At 39.7% G+C, this 19,867-nt stretch overlaps 1 protein-coding gene across 4 annotated transcripts in view; it reads right to left on the reverse strand.

Moving 5' to 3' along the window:
• HINT2 (histidine triad nucleotide binding protein 2) overlaps positions 1 to 19,867 on the reverse strand; it is a 64,182-nt gene that overhangs the window by 16,084 nt on the left and 28,231 nt on the right. For 3 of the 4 annotated variants that reach the window (XM_075844535.1, XM_075844517.1, XM_075844524.1), the window contains exon 2: positions 1,852 to 1,955. In XM_075844535.1, the coding sequence (XP_075700650.1) occupies positions 1,852 to 1,953 (102 nt within the window). In that variant the 5' untranslated portion in view covers positions 1,954 to 1,955. Of the gene's footprint in view, positions 1 to 1,851; positions 1,956 to 12,637; positions 12,668 to 19,867 lie in introns of those variants that run through there. The other variant, XM_075844527.1, reaches the window with a different exon arrangement.

Here is a 19,867-nt window from a genome sequence, read left to right on the forward strand (position 1 = left end):
AAGTACTTGGGACTTCCGGTTGGTGATGTCACACTCATCTGTGACTATATAATCCATGTGGTTATCTAAAAATAAGTTTCTGCGCGTCCGGCTCTAGGGGCAAGGGAGGGGCGCGTCCGGCTCCAAGGGCAAGGGAGGGGCGCGTCCGGCTCTAAGGGGCAAGGGAGGGGCGCGTCCGGCTCTAAGGGGCAAGGGAGGGGCGCGTCCGGCTCTAAGGGGCAAGGGAGGGGCGCGTCCGGCTCTAAGGGGCAAGGGAGGGGCGCGTCCGGCTCTAGGGGCAAGGGAGGGGCGCGTCCGGCTCTAGGGGCAAGGGAGGGGCGCGTCCGGCTCTAGGGGCAAGGGAGGGGCGCGTCCGGCTCTAGGGGCAAGGGAGGGGCGCGTCCGGCTCTAGGGGCAAGGGAGGGGCGCGTCCGGCTCTAGGGGCAAGGGAGGGGCGCGTCCGGCTCTAGGGGCAAGGGAGGGGCGCGTCCGGCTCTAGGGGCAAGGGAGGGGCGCGTCCGGCTCTAGGGGCAAGGGAGGGGCGCGTCCGGCTCTAGGGGCAAGGGAGGGGCGCGTCCGGCTCTAGGGGCAAGGGAGGGGCGCGTCCGGCTCTAGGGGCAAGGGAGGGCGCCTCCGGCTCTAGGGGCAAGGGAGGGCGCCTCCGGCTCTAGGGGAAAGGGAGGGCGCGTCCGGCTCTAGGGGAAAGGGAGGGCGCGTCCGGCTCTAGGGGAAAGGGAGGGCGCGTCCGGCTCTAGGGGAAAGGGAGGGCGCGTCCGGCTCTAGGGGAAAGGGAGGGCGCGTCCGGCTCTAGGGGAAAGGGAGGGCGCGTCCGGCTCTAGGGGAAAGGGAGGGCGCGTCCGGCTCTAGGGGAAAGGGAGGGCGCGTCCGGCTCTAGGGGAAAGGGGTGGCGCGTCCAGCTCTAGGGGAAAGGGGTGGCGCGTCCAGCTCTAGGGGAAAGGTGGCGCGTCCGCTCTAGGGATGCATTTACACGTTGTGGATCTGTTGCTTGTTTGCCATGTCGCGGGCCAAAAAAACCATCACAAAACCGCATGAGAACCCAAAAAACCATGAGGTGTGGACATGATCTGAGCCCAATTATCAATTACATTCGGCTAATAAGTGGACTAAGCCGTTAAGGGGCAAGTACTTTTTTTTTTACATCTGGAGAGTTGGTTTCAGGAGCTTTTTTCCTTCAATGAGTTGATCATTTACAAACTGTATCTCGTGGTTACTCAGGTCTTTGTCTTCTATAAAAATTTGGAAGATCTAAAACAATGAAGCGTTAAAAATCTGCAAAAATAGAAGAAATGAAGCCAGTGACTGCAGTCCAGGGATATTACGGTCCATCGGTGTATATATAGTCCCCGGCACAAGGTTTTTGTGTTGAGCAGTGATCTGTAGAAGCTGAAATACAAACGGTGCAGACCGTATATAATCCATGGGAAGGGCACGTGCTCCGTGTGGGAGACAAAAGGTCGTCTGGTCACTATACAAGTTGTAAAGTGCCATACTGGTGCTGTAAATTAGATCCATCTGATGTCATGCAGCATATAAGAAAAGTATCTCCACCCATCATACCGGATGGGGGACGTTGTATGCTCCTGCCACCGGCTACTGCTCTTAGTCCTGCACTTCAGTTACTGGCAACGTATAACGTCTCCTCACAATTAGTCGGTGACTACAGTGAACGTCCCGTTGAGTGTTGACTGTATATCCGGACAGGAGATTCTGTATGAATGACCACCATAGTTTTATCATGACAGGAGAACTGCTGAAGGTCTCTTCTTCTTAAAGGGACATTATACCAAGTAAGAAAATACATACCTTATGTTATATTAATATTAAGGACTTTCACCAGCATCACCCTCTCACCTGCTGCAGAGTCCGTGGATAACCCAATGACGAGTGAAATGTTCCCGCACATCTTACTGCAAAGCTGGTGTACAGCACCCTCAACAATGGAGGAACGGCCATAACTAGAAGAAAAAACATAGAAAAAACAGCTCTACAGGTACAATAACGGGGTAAAAGACCTCACCAAAGATCAGAGACATGGGACAACTAGGGACAATACTGTAGATCAGAGACCTCAAAGATCAGAGCCACGGGACAACTAGGGAAAATACTGTAGATCAGTGGACAATGATAGACCTCACCATAAATCATAGACATAGGACAACTAGAGACATTACTGCAGATCAGAGGATAATGATAGATCTCCCCATAGATCATATACATAGGACAACTAGAGACATTACTGCAGATCAGAGGATAATGATAGACCTCACCATAGATCATATACATAGGACAACTAGAGACATTACTGTAGATGAGAGGACAATGATAGATCTCACCATAGATCATAGACATAGGACAACTAGAGACATTACTGTAGATAAGAGGATAATGATAGATCTCACCATAGATCATAGACATAGGACAACTAGAGACATTACTGTAGATCTGAGGACAATGATAGACCTCACCATAGATCATAGACATAGGACAACTAGAGACATTACTGTATATCAGAGGATAATGATAGACCTCACCATAGATCATAGACATAGGACAACTAGAGACATTACTGTAGATCAGAGGATAATGATAGACCTCACCATAGATCATAGACATAGGACAACTAGAGACATTACTGTAGATCAGAGGACAATGATAGATCTCACCATAGATCATAGACATAGGACAACTAGAGATATTACTGTAGATCAGAGGATAATGATGGATCTCACCATAGATCATAGACATAGGACAACTAGAGACATTACTGTAGAGCAGAGGATAATAATAGATCTCACCATAGATCATAGACATAGGACAACTAGAGACATTACTGCAGATCAGAGGACAATGATAGATTTCACCATAGATCATAGACATAGGACAACTAGAGCCATTACTGCATATCAGAGGATAATGATAGATCTCACCATAGATCATAGACATAGGACAACTAGAGGCATTACTGTAGATCAGAGGATAATGATAGATCTCACCATAGATCATAGACATAGGACAACTAGAGACATTACTGTAGATCAGAGGATAATGATAGATATCACCATAGATCATAGACATAGGACAACTAGAGACATTACTGTAGATCAGAGGATAATGATAGACCTCACCATAGATCATAGACATAGGACAACTAGAGACATTACTGTAGAGCAGAGGATAATGATAGATCTCACCATAGATCATAGACATAGGACAACTAGAGACATTACTGTAGATCAGAGGATAATGATAGACCTCACCATAGATCATAGACATAGGACAACTAGAGACATTACTGCAGATCAGAGGATAATGATAGATTTCACCATAGATCATAGACATAGGACAACTAGAGACATTACTGCAGATCAGAGGACAATGATGGACCTTACCATAGATCATAGACATAGGACAACTAGAGACATTACTGTAGAGCACAGGATAATGATAGATATCACCATAGATCATAGACATAGGACAACTAGAGACATTACTGTAGATCAGAGGACAATCATAGATCTCACCATAGATCATAGACATAGGACAACTAGAGCCATTACTGTAGATCAGAGGATAATGATAGACCTCACCATAGATAATAGACATAGGACAACTAGAGACAATACTGTAGATCAGAGACCTCAAAGATCAGAGCCACGGGACAACTAGGGAAAATACTGTAGATCAGTGGACAATGATAGACCTCACCATAAATCATAGACATAGGACAACTAGAGACATTACTGCAGATCAGAGGCTAATGATAGATCTCCCCATAGATCATATACATAGGACAACTAGAGACATTACTGCAGATCAGAGGATAATGATAGACCTCACCATAGATCATATACATAGTACAACTAGAGACATTACTGTAGATGAGAGGACAATGATAGATCTCACCATAGATCATAGACATAGGACAACTAGAGACATTACTGTAGATCAGAGGATAATGATAGACCTCACCATAGATCATAGACATAGGACAACTAGAGACATTACTGTAGATCAGAGGACAATGATAGATCTCACCATAGATCATAGACATAGGACAACTAGAGACATTACTGTAGATCAGAGGATAATGATAGACCTCACCATAGATCATAGACATAGGACAACTAGAGACATTACTGAAGATCAGAGGACAATGATAGGTCTCACCATAGATCATAGACATAGGACAACTAGAGACATTACTGTTGATCAAAGGATAATGATAGATCTCACCATAGATCATAGGACAACTAGAGACATAACTGCAGATCAGAGGATAATGATAGGTCTCACCATAGATCATATATTTAGGACAACTAGAGACATTACTGTTGATCAGAGGATAATGATAGATCTCACCATAGATCATAGGACAACTAGAGACATAACTGCAGATCAGAGGATAATGATAGGTCTCACCATAGATCATAGACATAGGACAACTAGAGATATAATGTAGATCAGAGGACAATGATAGACCTCACCATAGATCATAGACATAGGACAACTAGAGACATTACTGTAGAGCAGAGGATAATGATAGATATCACCATAGATCATAGACATAGGACAACTAGAGACATTACTGTAGATCTGAGGACAATGATAGACCTCACCATAGATCATAGACATAGGACAACTAGAGACATTACTGTATATCAGAGGATAATGATAGACCTCACCATAGATCATAGACATAGGACAACTAGAGACATTACTGTAGATCAGAGGATAATGATAGACCTCACCATAGATCATAGACATAGGACAACTAGAGACATTACTGTAGATCAGAGGATAATGATGGATCTCACCATAGATCATAGACATAGGACAACTAGAGACATTACTGTAGATCAGAGGATAATGATGGATCTCACCATAGATCATAGACATAGGACAACTAGAGACATTACTGTAGAGCAGAGGATAATAATAGATCTCACCATAGATCATAGACATAGGACAACTAGAGACATTACTGCAGATCAGAGGACAATGATAGATTTCACCATAGATCATAGACATAGGACAACTAGAGCCATTACTGTAGATCAGAGGATAATGATAGGTCCCACCATAGATCATAGACATAGGACAACTAGAGACATTACTGCATATCAGAGGATAATGATAGATCTCACCATAGATCATAGACATAGGACAACTAGAGACATTACTGTAGATCAGAGGATAATGATAGATCTCACCATAGATCATAGACATAGGACAACTAGAGACATTACTGTAGATCAGAGGATAATGATAGATCTCACCATAGATCATAGACATAGGACAACTAGAGACATTACTGTAGATCAGAGGATAATGATAGACCTCACCATAGATCATAGACATAGGACAACTAGAGACATTACTGTAGATCAGAGGATAATGATAGATCTTACCATAGATCATAGACATAGGACAACTAGAGACATTACTGCAGATCAGAGGATAATGATAGATTTCACCATAGATCATAGACATAGGACAACTAGAGACATTACTGCAGATCAGAGGACAATGATGGACCTTACCATAGATCATAGACATAGGACAACTAGAGACATTACTGTAGAGCAGAGGATAATGATAGATATCACCATAGATCATAGACATAGGACAACTAGAGACATTACTGTAGATCAGAGGACAATCATAGATCTCACCATAGATCATAGACATAGGACAACTAGAGCCATTACTGTAGATCAGAGGATAATGATAGACCTCACCATAGATAATAGACATAGGACAACTAGAGACATTACTGTATATCAGAGGACAATGATAGACCTCACCATAGATCATAGACATAGGACAACTAGAGACATTACTGTAGAGCAGAGGATAATGATAGATCTCATAATAGATCATAGACATAGGACAACTAGAGACATTACTGCAGATCAGAGGATAATGATAGACCTCACCATAGATCATAGACATAGGACAACTAGAGACATTACTGTAGATCAGAGGATAATGATAGATCTCACCATAGATCATAGACATAGGACAACTAGAGACATTACTGCAGATCAGAGGATAATGATAGACCTCACCATAGATCATAGACATAGGACAACTAGAGACATTACTGCAGATCAGAGGATAATGATAGACCTCACCATAGATCATAGACATAGGACAACTAGAGACATTACTGCAGATCAGAGGATAATGATAGATCTCACCATAGATCATAGACATAGGACAACTAGAGACATTACTGCAGATCAGAGGATAATGATAGACCTCACCATAGATCATAGACATAGGACAACTAGAGACATTACTGTAGATCAGAGGATAATGATAGATCTCACCATAGATCATAGACATAGGACAACTAGAGACATTACTGTAGATCAGAGGATAATGATAGACCTCACCATAGATCATAGACATAGGACAACTAGAGACATTACTGTAGATCAGAGGATAATGATAGATCTCATAATAGATCATAGACATAGGACAACTAGAGACATTACTGCAGATCAGAGGATAATGATAGACCTCACCATAGATCATAGACATAGGACAACTAGAGACATTACTGCAGATCAGAGGATAATGATAAACCTCACCATAGTTTATAGACATAGGACAACTAGAGACATTACTGTAGATCAGAGGATAATGATAGATCTCACCATAGATCATAGACATAGGACAACTAGAGACATTACTGCAGATCAGAGGATAATGATAGACCTCACCATAGATCATAGACATAGGACAACTAGAGACATTACTGCAGATCAGAGGATAATGATAGACCTCACCATAGATCATAGACATAGGATAACTAGAGACATTACTGCAGATCAGAGGATAATGATAGATCTCACCATAGATCATCGACATAGGACAACTAGAGACATTACTGTAGATCAGAGGATAATGATAGACCTCACCATAGATCATAGACATAGGACAACTAGAGACATTACTGTAGATCAGAGGATAATGATAGACCTCACCATAGATCATAGACATAGGACAACTAGAGACATTACTGTATATCAGAGGATAATGATAGATCTCACCATAGATCATAGACATAGGACAACTAGAGACATTACTGCAGATCAGAGGATAATGATAGATCTCACCATAGATCATAGACATAGGACAACTAGAGACATTACTGCAGATCAGAGGACAATGATGGACCTTACCATAGATCATAGACATAGGACAACTAGAGACATTACTGTAGAGCAGAGGATAATGATAGATATCACCATAGATCATAGACATAGGACAACTAGAGACATTACTGTAGATCAGAGGACAATCATAGATCTCACCATAGATCATAGACATAGGACAACTAGAGCCATTACTGTAGATCAGAGGATAATGATAGACCTCACCATAGATAATAGACATAGGACAACTAGAGACATTACTGTATATCAGAGGACAATGATAGACCTCACCATAGATCATAGACATAGGACAACTATAGACATTACTGTAGAGCAGAGGATAATGATAGATCTCATAATAGATCATAGACATAGGACAACTAGAGACATTACTGCAGATCAGAGGATAATGATAAACCTCACCATAGTTTATAGACATAGGACAACTAGAGACATTACTGTAGATCAGAGGATAATGATAGACCTCACCATAGATCATAGACATAGGACAACTAGAGACATTACTGCAGATCAGAGGATAATGAGAGACCTCACCATAGATCATAGACATAGGACAACTAGAGACATTACTGCAGATCAGAGGATAATGATAGATCTCACCATAGATCATAGACCTAGGACAACTAGAGACATTACTGTAGATCAGAGGATAATGATAGATCTCACCATAGATCATAGACATAGGACAACTAGAGACATTACTGTAGATCAGAGGACAATGATAGATCTCACCATAGATCATATACATAGGACAACTAGAGACATTACTGCAGATCAGAGGATAATGATAGACCTCACCATAGATCATAGACATAGGACAACTAGAGACATTACTGCAGATCAGAGGATAATGATAGATCTCACCATAGATCATAGACCTAGGACAACTAGAGACATTACTGTAGATCAGAGGATAATGATAGATCTCACCATAGATCATAGACATAGGACAACTAGAGACATTACTGTAGATCAGAGGACAATGATAGATCTCACCATAGATCATATACATAGGACAACTAGAGACATTACTGTAGATCAGAGGATAATGATAGATCTCACCATAGATCATCGACATAGGACAACTAGAGACATTACTGTAGATCAGAGGATAATGATAGACCTCACCATAGATCATCGACATAGGACAACTAGAGACATTACTGTAGATCAGAGGATAATGATAGACCTCACCATAGATCATAGACATAGGACAACTAGAGACATTACTGTATATCAGAGGATAATGATAGATCTCACCATAGATCATAGACATAGGACAACTAGAGACATTACTGCAGATCAGAGGATAATGATAGATCTCACCATAGATCATAGACATAGGACAACTAGAGACATTACTGTAGATCAGAGGATAATGATAGATCTCACCATAGATCATAGACATAGGACAACTAGAGACATTACTGCAGATCAGATGATAATGATAGATCTCACCATAGATCATAGACATAGGACAACTAGAGACATTACTGCAGATCAGAGGATAATGATAGACCTCACCATAGATCATAGACATAGGACAACTAGAGACATTACTGTAGATCAGAGGATAATGATAGATCTCACCATAGATCATAGACATAGGACAACTAGAAACATTACTGTAGATCAGAGGACAATGATGGACCTCACCATAGATCATAGACATAGGACAACTAGAGACATTACTGTAGATCAGAGGATAATGATAGATCTCACCATAGATCATAGACATAGGACAAGTAGAGACATTACTGTAGAGCAGAGGATAATGATAGATCTCACCATAGATCATAGACATAGGACTAGAGATATTACTGTAGATCAGAGGATAATGATAGATCTCACCATAGATCATAGACATAGGACAACTAGAGACATTACTGCAGATCAGAGGATAATGATAGATCTCCCCATAGATCATAGACATAGGACTAGAGACATTACTGTAGATCAGAGGATAATGATAGATCTCACCATAGATCATAGACATAGCACAACTAGAGACATTACTGTAGATCAGAGGATAATGATAGACCTCACCATAGATCATAGACAGAGGACAACTAGAGACATTACTGTAGAGCAGAGGACAATGATAGATCTCACCATAGATCATAGACATAGCACAACTAGAGCCATTACTGCAGATCAGAGGATAATGATAGATCTCACCATAGATCATAGACATAGGACAACTAGAGACATTACTGTAGATCAGAGGATAATGATAGACCTCACCATAGACATAGGACAACTAGAGACATTACTGCAGATCAGAGGATAATGATAGATCTCACCATAGATCATAGACATAGGACTAGAGACATTACTGTAGATCAGAAGACAATGATAGATCTCACCATAGATCATAGACATAGGACAACTAGAGACATTACTGTAGATCAGAGGATAATGATAGATCTCACCATAGATCATAGACATAGGACAACTAGAGACAAAACTGCAGATCAGAGGATAATGATAGATATCACCATAGATCATAGACATAGGACAACTAGAGACATTACTGCAGATCAGAGAATAATGATAGATCTCACCATAGATCATAGACATAGGACAACTAGAGCCATTACTGCAGATCAGAGGATAATGATAGATCTCCCCATAGATCATAGACATAGGACTAGAGATATTACTGTAGATCAGAGGATAATGATAGACCTCACCATAGATCATAGACATAGGACAACTAGAGACATTACTGCAAATCAGAGGATAATGATAGATCTCCCCATAGATCATAGACATAGGACAACTAGAGACATTACTGCAGATCAGAGGACAATGACAGATCTCACCATAGATCATAGACATAGGACAACTAGAGACATTACTGTAGATCAGAGGATAATGATAGACCTCACCATAGATCATAGGACAACTAGAGACATAACTGCAGATCAGAGAATAATGATAGATCTCACCATAGATCATAGACATAGGACAACTAGAGACATTACTGTAGATCAGAGAACAATGATAGGTCTCACCATAGATCATAGACATAGGACAACTAGAGACATTACTGTAGATCAGAGGATAATGATAGACCTCACCATAGATCATAGACATAGGACAACTAGAGACATTACTGTTGATCAGAGGATAATGATAGATCTCACCATAGATCATAGGACAACTAGAGACATAACTGCAGATCAGAGGATAATGATAGATCTTACCATAGATCATAGACATAGGACAACTAGAGACATAACTGCAGATCAGAGGATAATGATAGATTTCACCATAGATCATAGACATAGGACAACTAGAGACATTACTGCGGATCAGAGGATAATGATAGACCTCACCATAGATAATAGACATAGGACAACTAGAGACATTACTGTAGAGCAGAGGATAATGATAGATCTCACAATAGATCATAGACATAGGACAACTAGAGACATTACTGCAGATCAGAGGATAATGATAGACCTCACCATAGATCATAGACATAGGACAACTAGAGACATTACTGCAGATCAGAGGATAATGATAGACCTCACCATAGATCATAGACATAGGACAACTAGAGACATTACTGCAGATCAGAGGACAATGATAGACCTCACCATAGATCATAGACATAGGACAACTAGAGACATTACTGCAGATCAGAGGACAATGATAGACCTCACCATAGATCATAGACATAGGACAACTAGAGACATTACTGCAGATCAGAGGATAATGATAGACCTCACCATAGATCATAGACATAGGACAACTAGAGACATTACTGTAGATCAGAGGATAATGATAGATCTCACCATAGATCATAGACATAGGACAACTAGAGACATTACTGCAGATCAGAGGATAATGATAGACCTCACCATAGATCATAGACATAGGACAACTAGAGACATTACTGTAGATCAGAGGATAATGATAGACCTCACCATAGATCATAGACATAGGACAACTAGAGACATTACTGTAGAGCAGAGGATAATGATAGATCTCATAATAGATCATAGACATAGGACAACTAGAGACATTACTGTAGATCAGAGGATAATGATAGATCTCACCATAGATCATAGACATAGGACAACTAGAGACATTACTGCAGATCAGAGGATAATGATAGATCTCACCATAGATCATAGACATAGGACAACTAGAGACATTACTGTAGATCAGAGGATAATGATAGACCTCACCATAGATCATAGACATAGGACAACTAGAGACATTACTGTAGATCAGAGGATAATGATAGATCTCACCATAGATCATAGACATAGGACAACTAGAGACATTACTGCAGATCAGAGGATAATGATAGACCTCACCATAGATCATAGACATAGGACAACTAGAGACATTACTGTAGATCAGAGGATAATGATAGACCTCACCATAGATCATAGACATAGGACAACTAGAGACATTACTGTAGAGCAGAGGATAATGATAGATCTCATAATAGATCATAGACATAGGACAACTAGAGACATTACTGCAGATCAGAGGATAATGATAGACCTCACCATAGATCATAGACATAGGACAACTAGAGACATTACTGCAGATCAGAGGATAATGATAGATCTCACCATAGATCATAGACATAGGACAACTAGAGACATTACTGTATATCAGAGGATAATGATAGACCTCACCATAGATCATAGACATAGGACAACTAGAGACATTACTGCAGATCAGAGGATAATGATAGACCTCACCATAGTTTATAGACATAGGACAACTAGAGACATTACTGCAGATCAGAGGATAATGATAGATCTCACCATAGATCATAGACATAGGACAACTAGAGACATTACTGTAGATCAGAGGATAATGATAGACCTCACCATAGATCATAGACATAGGACAACTAGAGACATTACTGTAGATCAGAGGATAATGATAGATCTCACCATAGATCATATACATAGGACAACTAGAGACATTACTGTAGATCAGAGGATAATGATAGACCTCACCATAGATCATAGACATAGGACAACTAGAGACATTACTGTAGATCAGAGGATAATGATAGACCTCACCATAGATCATAGACATAGGACAACTAGAGACATTACTGCAGATCAGAGGATAATGATAGATCTCACCATAGATCATAGACATAGGACAACTAGAGACATTACTGTAGATCAGAGGATAATGATGGATCTCACCATAGATCATAGACATAGGACAGCTAGAGACATTACTGCAGATCAGAGGACAATGATAGACCTCACCATAGATCATAGACATAGGACAACTAGAGACATTACTGCAGATCAGAGGATAATGATAGACCTCACCATAGATCATAGACATAGGACAACTAGAGACATTACTGTAGATCAGAGGACAATGATAGACCTCACCATAGATCATAGACATAGGACAACTAGAGACATTACTGCAGATCAGAGGACAATGATAGACCTCACCATAGATCATAGACACAGGACAACTAGAGACATTACTGCAGATCAGAGGATAATGATAGACCTCACCATAGATCATAGACATAGGACAACTAGAGACATTACTGTAGATCAGAGGATAATGATAGATCTCACCATAGATCATAGACATAGGACAACTAGAGACATTACTGCAGATCAGAGGATAATGATAGACCTCACCATAGATCATAGACATAGGACAACTAGAGACATTACTGTAGATCAGAGGATAATGATAGACCTCACCATAGATCATAGACATAGGACAACTAGAGACATTACTGTAGAGCAGAGGATAATGATAGATCTCACCATAGATCATAGACATAGGACAGCTAGAGACATTACTGTAGATCAGAGGACAATGATAGACCTCACCATAGATCATAGACATAGGACAACTAGAGACATTACTGCAGATCAGAGGACAATGATAGACCTCACCATAGATCATAGACATAGGACAACTAGAGACATTACTGCAGATCAGAGGACAATGATAGACCTCACCATAGATCATAGACATAGGACAACTAGAGACATTACTGTAGATCAGAGGATAATGATAGATCTCACCATAGATCATAGACATAGGACAACTAGAGACATTACTGCAGATCAGAGGATAATGATAGACCTCACCATAGATCATAGACATAGGACAACTAGAGACATTACTGTAGATCAGAGGATAATGATAGACCTCACCATAGATCATAGACATAGGACAACTAGAGACATTACTGTAGATCAGAGGATAATGATAGACCTCACCATAGATCATAGACATAGGACAACTAGAGACATTACTGTAGAGCAGAGGATAATGATAGACCTCACCATAGTTTATAGACATAGGACAACTAGAGACATTACTGTAGATCAGAGGATAATGATAGATCTCACCATAGATCATAGACATAGGACAACTAGAGACATTACTGCAGATCAGAGGATAATGATAGACCTCACCATAGATCATAGACATAGGACAACTAGAGACATTACTGTAGATCAGAGGATAATGATAGATCTCACCATAGATCATATACATAGGACAACTAGAGACATTACTGTAGATCAGAGGATAATGATAGACCTCACCATAGATCATAGACATAGGACAACTAGAGACATTACTGTAGATCAGAGGATAATGATAGACCTCACCATAGATCATAGACATAGGACAACTAGAGACATTACTGCAGATCAGAGGATAATGATAGATCTCACCATAGATCATAGACATAGGACAACTAGAGACATTACTGTAGATCAGAGGATAATGATGGATCTCACCATAGATCATAGACATAGGACAGCTAGAGACATTACTGCAGATCAGAGGACAATGATAGACCTCACCATAGATCATAGACATAGGACAACTAGAGACATTACTGCAGATCAGAGGATAATGATAGACCTCACCATAGATCATAGACATAGGACAACTAGAGACATTACTGTAGATCAGAGGACAATGATAGACCTCACCATAGATCATAGACATAGGACAACTAGAGACATTACTGCAGATCAGAGGACAATGATAGACCTCACCATAGATCATAGACATAGGACAACTAGAGACATTACTGCAGATCAGAGGACAATGATAGACCTCACCATAGATCATAGACATAGGACAACTAGAGACATTACTGCAGATCAGAGGATAATGATAGATCTCACCATAGATCATAGACATAGGACAACTAGAGACATTACTGTAGATCAGAGGATAATGATAGACCTCACCATAGATCATAGACATAGGACAACTAGAGACATTACTGTAGAGCAGAGGATAATGATAGATCTCAAAATAGATCATAGACATAGGACAACTAGAGACATTACTGCAGATCAGAGGATAATGATAGATCTCACCATAGATCATAGACATAGGACAACTAGAGACATTACTGCAGATCAGAGGATAATGATAGATCTCACCATAGATCATAGACATAGGACAACTAGAGACATTACTGCAGATCAGAGGATAATGATAGATCTCACCATAGATCATAGACATAGGACAACTAGAGACATTACTGCAGATCAGAGGATAATGATAGACCTCACCATAGATCATAGACATAGGACAACTAGAGACATTACTGTAGATCAGAGGATAATGATAGACCTCACCATAGATCATAGACATAGGACAACTAGAGACATTACTGTAGAGCAGAGGATAATGATAGATCTCACAATAGATCATAGACATAGGACAACTAGAGACATTACTGCAGATCAGAGGATAATGATAGACCTCACCATAGATCATAGACATAGGACAACTAGAGACATTACTGCAGATCAGAGGATAATGATAGACCTCACCATAGTTTATAGACATAGGACAACTAGAGACATTACTGTAGATCAGAGGATAATGATAGATCTCACCATAGATCATAGACATAGGACAACTAGAGACATTACTGCAGATCAGAGGATAATGATAGCCCTCACCATAGATCATAGACATAGGACAACTAGAGACATTACTGCAGATCAGAGGATAATGATAGACCTCACCATAGATCATAGACATAGGACAACTAGAGACATTACTGCAGATCAGAGGATAATGATAGATCTCACCATAGATCATAGACCTAGGACAACTAGAGACATTACTGCAGATCAGAGGACAATGATAGATCTCACCATAGATCATATACATAGGACAACTAGAGACATTACTGTAGATCAGAGGATAATGATAGATCTCACCATAGATCATAGACATAGGACAACTAGAGACATTACTGCAGATCAGAGGATAATGATAGATCTCACCATAGATCATAGACATAGGACAACTAGAGACATTACTGTAGATCAGAGGATAATGATAGACCTCACCATAAATCATAGACATAGGACAGCTAGAGACATTACTGCAGATCAGAGGACAATGATAGACCTCACCATAGATCATAGACATAGGACAACTAGAGACATTACTGCAGATCAGAGGATAATGATAGATCTCACCATAGATCATAGACATAGGACAACTAGAGACATTACTGTAGATCAGAGGATAATGATAGATCTCACCATAGATCATAGACATAGGACAACTAGAGACATTACTGTAGATCAGAGGATAATGATAGATCTCACCATAGATCATAGACATAGGACAACTAGAGACATTACTGTAGATCAGAGGATAATGATAGACCTCACCATAGATCATAGACATAGGACAACTAGAGACATTACTGCAGATCAGAGGATAATGATAGACCTCACCATAGATCATAGACACAGGACAACTAGAGACATTACTGTAGATCAGAGGATAATGATAGACCTCACCATAGATCATAGACATAGGACAACTAGAGACATTACTGTAGATCAGAGGATAATGATAGACCTCACCATAGATCATAGGACAACTAGAGACATTACTGTAGATCAGAGGATAATGATAGATATCACCATAGATCATAGACATAGGACAACTAGAGACATTACTGCAGATCAGAGGATAATGATAGATCTCACCATAGATCATAGACATAGGACAACTAGAGACATTACTGCAGATCAGAGGATAATGATAGATCTCACCATAGATCATAGACATAGGACAACTAGAGACATTACTGTAGATCAGAGGAGAATGATAGATCCCACCATAGATCATAGACATAGGACAACTAGAGACATTACTGCAGATCAGACGATAATGATAGATCTCACCATAGATCATAGACATAGGACAACTAGAGCCATTACTGTAGATCAGAGGATAATGATAGACCTCACCATAGATCATAGACATAGGACAACTAGAGACATTACTGTAGATCAGAGGATAATGATAGATCTCACCATAGATCATAGACATAGGACAACTAGAGACATTACTGCAGATCAGAGGATAATGATAGACCTCACCATAGATCATAGACATAGGACAACTAGAGACATTACTGGAGATCAGAGGATAATGATAGATCTCACCATAGATCATAGACATAGGACAACTAGAGCCATTACTGGAGATCAGAGGATAATGATAGATCTCACCATAGATCATAGACATAGGACAACTAGAGCCATTACTGGAGATCAGAGGACAATGATAGACCTCACCATAGATCATAGACATAGGACAACTAGAGACATTACTGTAGATCAGAGGATAATGATAGACCTCACCATAGACATAGGACAACTAGAGACATTACTGTAGATCAGAGGATAATGATAGACCTCACCATAGACATAGGACAACTAGAGACATTACTGCATATCAGAGGATAATGATAGATCTCACCATAGATCATAGACATAGGACAACTAGAGACATTACTGTAGATCAGAGGATAATGATAGATCTCACCATAGATCATAGACATAGGACAACTAGAGACATTACTGTAGATCAGAGGATAATGATAGATCTCACCATAGATCATAGACATAGGACAACTAGAGACATTACTGTAGATCAGAGGATAATGATAGACCTCACCATAGATCATAGACATAGGACAACTAGAGACATTACTGTAGATCAGAGGATAATGATAGATCTTACCATAGATCATAGACATAGGACAACTAGAGACATTACTGCAGATCAGAGGATAATGATAGATTTCACCATAGATCATAGACATAGGACAACTAGAGACATTACTGCAGATCAGAGGACAATGATGGACCTTACCATAGATCATAGACATAGGACAACTAGAGACATTACTGTAGAGCAGAGGATAATGATAGATATCACCATAGATCATAGACATAGGACAACTAGAGACATTACTGTAGATCAGAGGACAATCATAGATCTCACCATAGATCATAGACATAGGACAACTAGAGCCATTACTGTAGATCAGAGGATAATGATAGACCTCACCATAGATAATAGACATAGGACAACTAGAGACATTACTGTATATCAGAGGACAATGATAGACCTCACCATAGATCATAGACATAGGACAACTAGAGACATTACTGTAGAGCAGAGGATAATGATAGATCTCATAATAGATCATAGACATAGGACAACTAGAGACATTACTGCAGATCAGAGGATAATGATAGACCTCACCATAGATCATAGACATAGGACAACTAGAGACATTACTGCAGATCAGAGGATAATGATAAACCTCACCATAGTTTATAGACATAGGACAACTAGAGACATTACTGTAGATCAGAGGATAATGATAGATCTCACCATAGATCATAGACATAGGACAACTAGAGACATTACTGCAGATCAGAGGATAATGATAGACCTCACCATAGATCATAGACATAGGACAACTAGAGACATTACTGCAGATCAGAGGATAATGATAGACCTCACCATAGATCATAGACATAGGACAACTAGAGACATTACTGCAGATCAGAGGATAATGATAGATCTCACCATAGATCATAGACATAGGACAACTAGAGACATTACTGCAGATCAGAGGATAATGATAGACCTCACCATAGATCATAGACATAGGACAACTAGAGACATTACTGTAGATCAGAGGATAATGATAGATCTCACCATAGATCATAGACATAGGACAACTAGAGACATTACTGTAGATCAGAGGATAATGATAGACCTCACCATAGATCATAGACATAGGACAACTAGAGACATTACTGTAGATCAGAGGATAATGATAGATCTCATAATAGATCATAGACATAGGACAACTAGAGACATTACTGCAGATCAGAGGATAATGATAGACCTCACCATAGATCATAGACATAGGACAACTAGAGACATTACTGCAGATCAGAGGATAATGATAAACCTCACCATAGTTTATAGACATAGGACAACTAGAGACATTACTGTAGATCAGAGGATAATGATAGATCTCACCATAGATCATAGACATAGGACAACTAGAGACATTACTGCAGATCAGAGGATAATGATAGACCTCACCATAGATCATAGACATAGGACAACTAGAGACATTACTGCAGATCAGAGGATAATGATAGACCTCACCATAGATCATAGACATAGGATAACTAGAGACATTACTGCAGATCAGAGGATAATGATAGATCTCACCATAGATCATCGACATAGGACAACTAGAGACATTACTGTAGATCAGAGGATAATGATAGACCTCACCATAGATCATCGACATAGGACAACTAGAGACATTACTGTAGATCAGAGGATAATGATAGACCTCACCATAGATCATAGACATAGGACAACTAGAGACATTACTGTAGATCAGAGGATAATGATAGACCTCACCATAGATCATCGACATAGGACAACTAGAGACATTACTGTAGATCAGAGGATAATGATAGACCTCACCATAGATCATCGACATAGGACAACTAGAGACATTACTGTAGATCAGAGGATAATGATAGACCTCACCATAGATCATAGACATAGGACAACTAGAGACATTACTGTAGATCAGAGGATAATGATAGACCTCACCATAGATCATAGACATAGGACAACTAGAGACATTACTGTATATCAGAGGATAATGATAGATCTCACCATAGATCATAGACATAGGACAACTAGAGACATTACTGCAGATCAGAGGATAATGATAGATCTCACCATAGATCATAGACATAGGACAACTAGAGACATTACTGCAGATCAGAGGACAATGATGGACCTTACCATAGATCATAGACATAGGACAACTAGAGACATTACTGTAGAGCAGAGGATAATGATAGATATCACCATAGATCATAGACATAGGACAACTAGAGACATTACTGTAGATCAGAGGACAATCATAGATCTCACCATAGATCATAGACATAGGACAACTAGAGCCATTACTGTAGATCAGAGGATAATGATAGACCTCACCATAGATAATAGACATAGGACAACTAGAGACATTACTGTATATCAGAGGACAATGATAGACCTCACCATAGATCATAGACATAGGACAACTATAGACATTACTGTAGAGCAGAGGATAATGATAGATCTCATAATAGATCATAGACATAGGACAACTAGAGACATTACTGTAGATCAGAGGACAATGATAGATCTCACCATAGATCATAGACATAGGACAACTAGAGACATTACTGTAGATCAGAGGATAATGATAGACCTCACCATAGATCATAGACATAGGACAACTAGAGACATTACTGTAGATCAGAGGATAATGA

The sequence above is a fragment of the Rhinoderma darwinii genome, chromosome 1, assembly GCF_050947455.1.
Source record: "Rhinoderma darwinii isolate aRhiDar2 chromosome 1, aRhiDar2.hap1, whole genome shotgun sequence".
Lineage (NCBI taxonomy): Eukaryota > Metazoa > Chordata > Amphibia > Anura > Rhinodermatidae > Rhinoderma > Rhinoderma darwinii.